Raw genomic sequence first — 12026 nt, 5'->3', positions numbered from 1 at the left:
ATTTTGACTAATGCCTTATATAATAGCTAATTTAGCATTAAATCTCCACTTAACGAAAAATTAATGAAGTAATAACTGTAGCGGATTAAGGAAACTTTCCTCTACAAAGTTTTGATAAAATTGACATTTTTGACAGCTCACAGGTAATTTGTTAACTGTCAAAAAGTGACATTTATGACAGTTTACCGATAACTTGATAATGAACTGTTAAAATTATGACAGGAGTGACTTATCCGACAATTTTGACTAGTGCCTTATATAATAACTACTTTAGTTTTAAATCTGATTAAGTTTTGATAAAATTGACATTTTTGACAGCTCACAGGTAATTTGTCAACTGTCAAAAAATGACATTTATGACAGTTTACCGATAATTTGATAATGAACTGTTAAGATTATGACAGGGGAGCCTTATCCGACAATTTTGACTACTGCCTCATATAATAATTAATTTAGCTTTAAATCTCCACTTAACGTAAATTAATAAAGTAAATGTAGCGGATTAAGGAAACTTTCCTCTACACGGTTTTGATAAAATTGACATTTTTGACAGCTCACAGGTGATTTGTCAGCTGTCAAAAAATGACATATATGACAGTTTACCGATAATTTGATAATGAACTGTTAAGATTATGACAGGGGAGCCTTATCCGACAATTTTGATTAGTGCCTTATATAATAACTAATTTAGCTTAAAATCTCCACTTAACGTAAATTAATAAAGTAAATGTAGCGGATTAAGGAAACTTTCCTCTACTAAGTTTTGATAAAATTGACATGTTTGACAGCTCACAGGTAATTTGTCAGCTGTCGAAAAATGATATTTATGACAGTTTACCGATAATTTGATAATGAACTGTTAAGATTATGAGAGGAGTGACTTATCCGACAATTTTGACTACTGTGAATAATTAATTTAGCTTCAAATCTCCACTTAACGTAAATTAATAAAGTAAATGTAAAGGAAACTTTCCTCTATACAAAGTTTTGATAAAATTAACATTTTTGACAACTCACAGATGATTTGTCAGCTGTCAAAAAGTGACATTTATGACAGTTTATGGATGAATTGATAATGAACTGTTAAAATTATGACAGGGAAGCCTTATCCGACAACTTTGACTACTGCCTTATATAATAACTAATTTAGCTGTAAATCTTCACTTAACGAAAAATTAATAAAGTAAATGTAGCTGATTAAGGAAACTTTCCTCTACAAAGTTTTGATAAAATTGACATTTTTGACGGCTCACAGGTGATTTGTCAGCTGTCAAAAAATGACATTTATAACAGTTTACGGATAATTTGATAATGAACTGTTAAGATTATAACAGGAGTGACTTATCCGACAAATTTGACTACTGCCTTATATATTAACTAATTTAGCTTTAAATCTCCATGTAACGAAAAATTATTAAAGTAAATGTAGCGTATTAAGGAAACTTTCCTCTATACAAAGTTTTGATAAAATTGACATTTTTGACAGCTCACAGGTAATTTGTCAACTGTCAAAAAATGACATTTATGACAGGAGTAACTTATCCGATAATTTTGATTACTGCCTTATATAATAACTAATTTAGCTTTAAATCTCCACTCAACGTAAATTAATAAAGTAAATGTAGCGGATTAAGGAAACTTTCCTCTCTACAAAGTTTTAATAAAATTGACATTTTTGACAGCTCACAGGTAATTTGTCAACTGTCAAAAAGTGACATTTATGACTTATAAACTTCCTTATCCAGAAAGGAAGTTTCACCTCAGAACTCATGGCCTCAAGAATAGTTAATTTGCTTAGAAACTACTTGACAGAAATTAATAAAATTATACAGTGACGGATTAAGGAAACTTTTCTGTACAAGGTCTAAAATGATTAAATAAAAAGTTGAAGAGATACGAAGACCTTTGTGCCCTCTAGTGCAGGAACGACGTTTCACTTTGAAGCTCATGGCTCCAAGAAAAGTAGTTTTTCTCAAAAACTACTTAACGTAGATCGATGAAATAAATAGTGACGGATTAAGAAAACTTTCCTCAACAAAGTTTACTTAAGGTCCAAAATGGTTAATATAAAACTTTCGTAGATATCGACACTTTTCTGGTCACTTGTCCAGGAGGAAGGGTTTTACCTTAGAGTTCCTGGTTCCATGAAAAGTTAAATTTACTACTTAGCATACATTGATAAAATAATTAAGGAAACTTTGTCATGGAAAATGATTAAATAAAAACTTTCCTAGATATCAAGACTTTTATACCGATTAGTCCAAGAAGTTTAACATCAAGACTCATGGTTCCATAAAAGAAGATTTTTTTGAAAAACTACTGAACGTATCTCAATGAAATAAACGGTGGCAGATTAAGAAAACTTTCCACTATAAAGTTTCCTTAAAGTCCAAAATGATTAACTGAAAACTCCCCACTTGTAAGAGGATGCCTATGTCACGATTTCATTAAGTCTCTTTTCACTATTGTAATTCTCTAGTGTGAGAATAGAGAAATATTGCATGATTTCAAGAAAATTGATAATTAATTTTTGTTTTACTAATTATTGATAATTTGGTATTAGTGTAATTTTTGATTACTGGAAATACAGAAACTTCAATATAATTTGTAGTGGGTTAAGGACATATTGCATTATTTTACAAGAAGCCACTCTTTGACAAAAAAAGGCTTTATAGATAGGTACTATATCCGTCCCAGTTTCACGTGAGGTATACAGCGTGTAAGTACTACCTTTGTCAACAACCATGAATTCACAAAAACCTAATTAATAATGTAATTTTAAAGTTTTTGTAAATCCATGTTTGGTCCCATTCTCATGTATCTTAATTCGATTTAACCTTGTCTGAGTCGCTAGATCTGTAAGATGTATCGACGGAACCCCTTAATTTGTTATCCCTGATGATGGACATGTTATATGTCCGAAACGATAAAGATCATTTTATTCTATAACAAGTAGTTATGGCTCTGTAGCCTGTTCAAATTTCAAAAGAAACCAAATTTCAACTGTCTCTATATGACATGCATGACATCAAATGTATGACATGCATGACATCAAATTTATTACTAGTACTAAATGGACATGATTTTAAAAAAATACTTGTTTCCAGTTGCTTTGTCTTCACTTAGCGGTCCTAACTGCTGCAACTCTTCTAACTCCTACAGACGCCTATCGTCTGCCAACAACGGTTCTACCATCGCGCTACCAGGTGCACCTGAACCTCTCCGCTCAAGCTTTCACCGCCAATTCGAACGACTATGAAGGTTACGTCATTATCACTTTAAGGGCGACCCAAACCAATGTCACTTCCATAAAACTCCATGCAGCTCACGACTTCATCGAGATCACTTCAGCTTTTGTGGGCAGCAATGACGTTTCTAGCATCGTGGTCGATAACAGTACCGATATCGTTACTTTAAGTGGCTTCGGTAATCTCTCTGCTACATCCAATAGCAATTTGTTTATTAACTTCAAAAGTAGGTGAGTATGAATTGTGGTATACTTAAAATCAGTTTGGGTGATACGGGTGATTTTTTAGGCTGAGCACTGGTGACATGTTTGGATTTTATAAGAGCAGCTATAACTCTAGTGGGGTGAGTAAGTACTTGGCTACAACTCAGTTCCAGCCAGTGTACGCAAGACGAGCGTTTCCTTGCTTTGACGAGCCAGCGTTTAAGGCAGTTTTCGAGATTTCTTTGACTTATCCAAGAGATCTGGTCGCCTGGTCTAATATGCCCGGAGCGGTTCATAATACTAGTGACTTGGTCGGAAATGATCCGTAAGTAGTTTGCAACAATTAGGGCTTATTAGTGAAGAGGGTTCTTAAGAAAAACCAACATTGCAAACTTTCAATCTCCCGAAAGAAATATTTCTCTTTCTTAGATGTTACTCAACGTATTACTATTGAATTGAATTGAATTGAATTATCGAACAGTGGGCTGCCAAGGCAGTTGTGCATATAGGTCTCCTGATGGACCCGTCATGCCCCACCGGGGTTTACCAGAGCCCAACGGCCTTAGAGAAACCGATAAGAGTCTCTGGTCTGAAGGACTTAAAGTCACTCGGTACACTGAAAATGTTACCCAAGTATTTGAACTTGGCGCGCGTGAGACCTCATGGTCAACGGTTTCATCCTCCTCACAGCACCATCGGCATTCCGGGTTGTCCGCAATACCGATAGTATGAAGATGGCTTCTTAAGTGCCAGTGACCGGTTAAAAGACCTGTCACTAGCCGAATTTCGCGTCTTTTTAGGCGTAGTAGATGTTTGGTGAGAAAGGCAGAGGGCCCACCTATGTGCGCTTTGGCCTGTCTCATACCAGGGGACTCAGTCCATTTTCGGTGGGTCCACTTGTCCAGCAGACCCTTCATTGACGCGACCGCAACGCATTTGGCGATACTAACTGTGGGTTCCGGCCCCATCGCCACATTCGCGGATCCCAGTCTGGCAAGAGAGTCTGCTTCCTCATTACCTGCATGGCCTGCGTGGCCAGGTATCCAGACGAGCTGGACCCTGCATCCAACCTGTACCAGTTTTTTCAGAACTTTTATGCACTCTAGTACAAGCTTGGAGCTTACCTTTGCGGCCGTGATGGCCTTGATGGCAGCTCTGCTGTCCGAGCATATTGATACGACTGTATTGCGGTGTCCGCAGCTTAGGATTTTCTGTCCGCATTTTAATACAGCGAATACTTCGGCCTGGAAGACAGTGGCGTGCTCCCAGCGAGTATGCCCTACTGGTATGTGGGATCCCACCACAAAGCCCTGGTCTAGCTCTGTTAGTCATTCTGGAGCCATCTGTGTACCAGATGTTCTTCCTATTTAGCAATCAATGCAGGTCTGTTGGAATGCTGCCACTTCTCTCTGCCTGCAATGTGCGTCACGAATCCCTCGCAGTCCACAGGCACTGGAGCCATGCCCATCAGAAAGAGAGCACATTCCTGTATGGCCCGTGACCAAATTTTTGCGTGACCGGTCTCGCCAGCACGTAGTTCGCCGAGGACGTATAGCCTGTACGCAGTCCTCATTGCCTCACGTATCACTATAGAGTCTTTTATCCATTAGGAATTCAACCCGTTTACTCCGTACTACCGTTAACTCCCCTCTTGAGTTTTAATGAGCAAAGCCCACCGGTGCCAAGTATAAAATGTTCACTTGCTATTTCAGAACATTGAAGACGACTCAGTTCAATTCCAGTGGTCAGATGCCGACTTATTTGGTGGCATTCATCATATCGGATTTCACGTGTACCGAGGGAGAGAACATCGAACAGAACTTGGTGCCGTACAGGGTGTGCTCCACGGCAGAAACCAACTCGACCAGAACGTTTGCCGTAGAGGCAGGAGTACCGCTACTAAGGAGTTTGAATGCTTACACAGAATACCCGTACAGTAGCATGGGTTTCCCGAAAATGGACCAAGTGGCCATTCCGGATTTTGCGGCCGGAGCCATGGAAAATTGGGGTTTGGTTACTTATAGGTTAATTTATTAGCCAGGTGGTTATATGTGGTTAGAACTCATTGATCAACTTGTAGGGAACGTTTGCTGTTATGGGACGAAGCGGAGTCTACGACGGCAGAACAGCAGCAAATCGCCACAATTATTTCGCACGAATATGCCCACCAGTGGTGGGGTAACTTGGTCACGATGCAGTGGTGGGCCGAGACATTTTTGAACGAGGGTTTCGCCACTTATTTCGAGTATTTTACCACTCATGATGTGAGTATGGTTATTCGATTGTTTGAATAAATAAAGCTGATTTTGATTAATTTTAGGTGTTCCCCGCCTGGCAACTGGACAAACAATGGATAAACCGCGTGTTCCAAAGAATCCTGGAAAGCGATTCCTTGTTATCGTCACCGGCTCTACAGCAGGACGTCAATACAGACGCTCAAGTGATGGCCCGGTTCGCGTCTGTATCTTATTTAAAAGGTAAGCCACCCTTTGATTTATTTATAATTCTTCTCAGATGGTACAAACATATTGCGCCTGCATATGCGCAGAATATCTAATTGGCATATATAATATCTCATATCTCACTTGGCATAGATATCACAGGTCACCATAAAACATAGTCCAGGAATTTCTTTTTATTTGCTATAATTTATGCAAGGCATGTATGTATTTTAAGACATATCCTGGGCATGTCTAATTATTTATACGGGGTATCTGAAATGTGTCAATGCGAATATCTCACAAAATATAAAAGTTGGAAAAATGTGCTATGGAATTACTGTCATAGAGGTTGGAAAAACTAGAACCATCATATTTTACGCTGTACGCTTCCCACCACAACATTCAAATAGACCCACGTCCTTTTGTCTTAACTTAAATTAAGGGTCTTTTTGAGTAGTATTGTCCCATTTATTACTACCCAATGAGACCTTTAATTGAAGATTTGAAAGGGGGTTGCAATAAATGGTGGTTCTATAGATCCACTGGGCTCTTTAAAAGTTATTCCAAGCAGCATTTCAACTCATGTATTTTTTGAAGTTGTCACCCTGGATGTATTGGCTATTATAAACCATTAACATGCTTCCTTTTTCTTACATTTTTACTGAATACTCAATGACTTTGGGAACATTTGTACATAAAAGGATTGAGAAACAAACTACTGTGTAACAAATAGCAAGTTTTATTATTTCTTCCCAAAAGAGAATAACAAAACAAATCTTATCATAATAATTCTAAATACAATTTATTAAAATAAATTTGTTTCAGATATTTAAACTATTGATTAGTCGCTTAATCAGCTTTACATTACACAGGTAATAAATAAAAGCAATAAACATTTAAGTGTAAAAAAATTAAAAATTCTTCCAAATTGTGGCTCTATTCGTGACCTGGGGGTCTGTGTTGATAACAACCTCACCTTCAATACTCATATAGATACCATCATCATCTTATTATCTTATATCTTATTATTCTGTTGATAAGATATTTCATTCTGTTGATCTTATAATAAAGACCCCAGGCTTCATTATAAGATCAACAGTACTATTTTCTAATACTTCAAGCAGGACAATTTTGTAGAATTGTTATTGCTTTCAAGGTTTGATGCACTGTCGTTTCAGCAATCTGCTTTTTGTGGGAGTTTGGTGTTTTTATTTAAATTATGTAACAATCAAATTGATGCTTCAGATCTCCTATCAGCTTTGATATTTGCTATTCCCTACATCCATACAAGAAGACACAGTGTATTTTATCTTGACACTTATGGCACCAACTTGGCCAAGAAAGATCCCATATATGGAGCATGCAATTGGTTCAATGATGTTCAGCTAAGGATTGATGTTTAACATGACTTTGAATAATTTCAAATCTATTATTACAAATAGCATTAGATTGTGTAGAATGGCCTTTTATTCGGTTAAACAAATACACAAATTACAACTCATAACTTATAAATCCATAAATTAATACGTCTCGCCATAATCAAGTCACGTCATAATCTCTACTTGTCATTCACTTATCCCAACCTAACAAAACGTAAAGTACACATATGACATTATATCTAAAGGCGCAAAATTCAAATTTTAAAATTAAATATAATACAATTGTTAGCTGTTTAAGTATTTAACGTAACACCTACTATTAGTTCTATATTGTACCAGTTATTACTGAATTTATTGTATTATCTGTTGGACAACAATTGAATTTGAATTTTGAATAAACGATGTTTGGCATATTTGTGAGATATCCCAGGCAATATATTGGGTGCCATCTGGGTTACTGACTCAACCGCTTTTTTTTAGGTGGAAGCATTTTCAGGATGGCCGAACATATTGTGGGAAAAGAGAACTTCGTACTAGGACTCAGGAACTATCTGACAAAATAGTACCCAACCCAATCCTGTTATCAATTTAACTCAATTTAATTAAAAAACGTTTTAGTGCCTTCCAAAACACTCTTCCAGACGATCTTTGGAACGCCTTGGATGAAACGTTAAACGTTACCACTAGGTCTAGACTACCATTAAACACTAACTTAAGTACCGTCATGCGAAACTGGGTGGTAACCCCTGGGTTTCCACGCTTAGAGGTGCGACTTGTCAGCACCGCTGTTATAGTGGAACAAGTCGTAAGTTACCTTGATATTCCGATAATATTCCTTGGATACATCGGTGTTCATCTCTAGGGCAGATTCTTGGTCAATGGCGAGAACGCAAGTGCAAGATGGTACATTCCCATCACATACTCGACCAACATAAATAATAACTTTGAGAACACTACAGCCATGGACTGGCTGGAGCCACTTGGGATTGTTCAGATCTCGTTTGTTAATAACGAACAGTGGGTGGTCCTGAACAATGGCGTAACTGGTTAGTTAACGCGTTTGGACCAATAATCATAAATGCCAACTATATTACTCTTTTAGGTTATTACAGAGTCAACTACAATAATCTTTGGGAGCCATTGATAGCCGCCTTACAAGCCAGTAACTTCTCAGGAATCCCCGATATTAACAGGGCAACTTTCGTGGATGACGCTTTCCAGTTTGCCAGAGCCAACGTGTTGAACTACAGCCAGGTCTTTGACATTATCGAATTCCTGGCTAATGACACCTCTCACTATCCCTGGTTCCCTGCGATTAAGTCTTTTAACTTTTTGCTCAGGAGGGTGGGTCAGGACTCCAGACTAGGAAACGTTATGAGTGTAAGATCAGCACAATTATCAAACTAAGGGGTTTAATTTGGTTGAATTTTAGAACCACATTTTGCGTCTACTGACGAACATTTATGCTTCAGTCCCTTGGACGAATGTGAACACTACCAATCACGCTTACTCCATGAAGCAAGTGGATGTTTTAACGTTGGCTTGTAGGTTAGGGTTACCTAACTGTTGGCAGCATGCTCTGGAGAGATTTGGAATGTACAAAATAACTGGAGAAAGGTGAGAGAGTGCATTCGAGCATCATAAGATTTTTAATAAATTGTTTTCTCACGAAGACCCACGCCCAACTTAAGAAGCGTCATTTACTGCAACGCTTTACGATATGGAAACAACGTGGATGACTGGGAATTTTTATGGAGGGCATTCGGTGCCACCCAAGTGGCTAGTGAACAAGTGAGGCTTCTGTCAGCTTTGGGCTGTATCCAGGACGAAGCCACCCTTCAAAGGTAACATGTTCCAAATCATCTTAATGCTTTCCTCAATGAGTGCTTCTAGGTTCCTAAACTTGACTCTGGATCCTAACTCTGGAATAAGGAGCCAAGACGCCATAACCGCTTTTACGTCAGTGTACACCAGCAGCACCGTGGGTATCTCCGTGGCATTTAAATTTTTAAAAGAAAATCATCGATTAATCGACGAGAGGTACCAAAGCCTAAACGCTCTGACCAACATGGTCACTGGATTGGCCGAAAGATTTACCAACAGAAGTCAAGTGGATGAGGTAATAATAATAAAGCTTTCGTTAATACCATGCGAGATGTGAATGATTATTGTTGCAGCTAAGAGCGTTTATCGATACCGGTCTGCTGAGTGAAGAGTTCCATACGGCGGCCACAGTTGCTGTATCTACAGCCGAAGCCAACTTGCAATGGCTCGAAGATAATTGGCTTGAACTGCACGCTTATTATGAATTGGATCCAGATGAAGCTGTAGAGCCGAATAACACCACTACATCTACCAGTCCATTGCCTCCGGTTAATGTTAGTACCACGACTGTTTCCACTACGACAGAAGGTGGTGCTGCAGGATTGGCGGCCGTACCGGCGGTAGTCCTCTTGGTTCTGTCAGTGATTTTAGGATTAAGAAGTTGATTGGAAATGGTTGTTATTATTATAATAAATTTAGGTTTTTATTAATGTACGTGAAGCGATTGCGACAGTCATTTTAAATTAACCCAAATTAAACAAAAGATAAGAGACGGGATTAATATTTTAAGAGTTGTAATCTGTTAATAAAATAAATCTCTTTATGGCTTATTTAATTGATGAATGATTGAATGAATGATCTCGATAATTTAGCGATTAAGGACTAATCCATCCTTTACGTCTCAGATCAAAACTATTATTATGATGAATGAATATAACCACAATCTTCAATTCTAGGACTTGCATTATATTACGTCTTATGACATATTACGTTAATTAAATACTCTCAACCTGTTTATTGTCTAAAATATGAAGTCGGAGTAACGACAGATTCACCGAGGACACGAGTCGACATTAATCGAATTAATTACACCAAAAATTGATTATCTGTAATCCAGCACAGATTCTTGGTAGGGTTTGACGTTCAATTGACCTTCTTAAGGTCCAAGATTCGATATTACTCGTTTTTACACAGTGATTTTTGCAATTCTCCAGAATAGTGTTGTCATCGGCAAACAGCGTAATTTTTCCTGCGGTATCCAAACCTGCAAAATCATTTATATACAGCAAGAACTGAATAGGTTCCAACATCGAATCCTAGGCATCCTGTAATTGAATACACCTATTAGTAGTTGCAAAATTTCATAATCGACACAGTCGAAGGTCTTACTTAAATCACAAAATATTGCCACAGAGATTGCCCGATCAAGTGTTTATATGGGTTCCATTTGGAAAAACGACCCTGGAAGTGAACTACAACTTCAATTGCTTAATCATTTGACTTTGTCAAGGTTACTCAAAAAAAATTCAAATACTATTTTGAACGAAACACGTTTCCTATCTGGAGGTTCGATTCAGGAAAATGACTTTGGAGTGAACGTGCAAGGTCAAGTCCAAGATCGCCGTTACATTTATAGAGGTCCTATTTTGATATCACTCCTGTTTTTTTATAGAGTTATTTAGCTGGTGGGTTTGAGACAGCTAACGAATGACCTTGAATAATTGTGATCGTATAACTTCTCACAGTTTCTATCACTAATTCCTATAAAGGTATTATAACTCTTCATAGCAATTTAGAAATTTGAACCACTAGAAGCCAAAATATTCACTTGTGAATAAGAGACAAATTATTGCATCTCTTACAGGCACTCCTGAAATAAAAATTCCATTATCTTGACTATTTGTAGATGGATTTTAGTAATTTCTTTAAGAAAGACTAAAAAAGTCTTTAGAGTAGTCCATAAATTAATAATTTCAAAATTTTGATCACTAGAATACAAAATATTGATTTACCAATAAGAGACAAATTATTTCAGTTCTTACAGGCACTCCTGGAATAAGAATTTCATTATCTTGACTATTTGTAGATGGATTTTAGTAATTTCTTTAAGAAAGACTAAAAAAGTCTTTAGAGTAGTCTATAAATTAATAATTTTAAAATTTTGATCACTTGAATTTAAAATATTCACTTGCCAATAAGAGACAAATTATTGCATTTCTTACAGGCACTCCTGAAATAAAAATTTCATTATCTTGACTATTTGTAGATGGATTTTAGTAATTTCTTTAACAAAGACTAAAAAAGTCTTTAGAGTAGTCCATAAATCAATAATTTCAAAATTTTAATCACTTGAATTTAAAATATTCACCTGCCAATAAGAGACAAATTATTGCATTTCTTACAGGCACTCCTGAAATAAAAATTCAATTATCTTGACTATTTGTAGATGGATTTTAGTAATTTCTTTAAGAAAGACTAAAAAAGTCTTTAGAGTAGTCCATAAATTAATAATTTTAAAATTTTGAACACTTGAATTTAAAATATTCACTTGCCAATAAGAGACAAATTATTGCATTTCTTACAGGCACTCCTGAAATAAAAATTCCATTATCTTGACTATTTGTAGATGGATTTTAGTAATTTCTTTAAGAAAGACTAAAAAAGTCTTTAGAGTAGTCCATAAATTAATAATTTTAAAATTTTGAACACTTGAATTTAAAATATTCACTTGCCAATAAGAGACAAATTATTGCATTTCTTACAGACACTCCTGAAATAAAAATTTCATTATATTGACTATTTGTAGATGGATTTTAGTAATTTCTTTAACAAAGACTAAAAAAGTCTTTAGAGTAGTCCATAAATTAATAATTTTAAAATTCTGATCATTTGAATTTAAAATATTCACTTGCCAATAAGAGACAAATTATT

General features: G+C 36.5%; 1 protein-coding gene across 1 annotated transcript in view; it reads left to right on the top strand.

Annotated features, from left to right (window-relative positions):
• Positions 1-12026, top strand: part of LOC126734205 (uncharacterized) — a 29324-nt gene that overhangs the window by 1029 nt on the left and 16269 nt on the right. Inside the window, exons 2-14 of the mRNA XM_050437741.1 lie at positions 3108-3478; positions 3537-3776; positions 5164-5475; positions 5532-5715; positions 5772-5928; positions 7752-7833; positions 7890-8076; positions 8134-8317; positions 8374-8651; positions 8704-8888; positions 8945-9115; positions 9165-9390; positions 9449-9755. Of these exons, the coding sequence (XP_050293698.1) occupies positions 3108-3478; positions 3537-3776; positions 5164-5475; positions 5532-5715; positions 5772-5928; positions 7752-7833; positions 7890-8076; positions 8134-8317; positions 8374-8651; positions 8704-8888; positions 8945-9115; positions 9165-9390; positions 9449-9755 (2884 nt within the window). The remainder of the gene's footprint in view (positions 1-3107; positions 3479-3536; positions 3777-5163; positions 5476-5531; positions 5716-5771; positions 5929-7751; positions 7834-7889; positions 8077-8133; positions 8318-8373; positions 8652-8703; positions 8889-8944; positions 9116-9164; positions 9391-9448; positions 9756-12026) is intronic.

This window comes from Anthonomus grandis, chromosome 3 (assembly GCF_022605725.1).
Source record: "Anthonomus grandis grandis chromosome 3, icAntGran1.3, whole genome shotgun sequence".
NCBI lineage: Eukaryota > Metazoa > Arthropoda > Insecta > Coleoptera > Curculionidae > Anthonomus > Anthonomus grandis.
The sequence above is the reverse complement of the archived record's forward strand: the minus strand, read 5'-3'. Positions and strand labels throughout refer to the sequence as shown.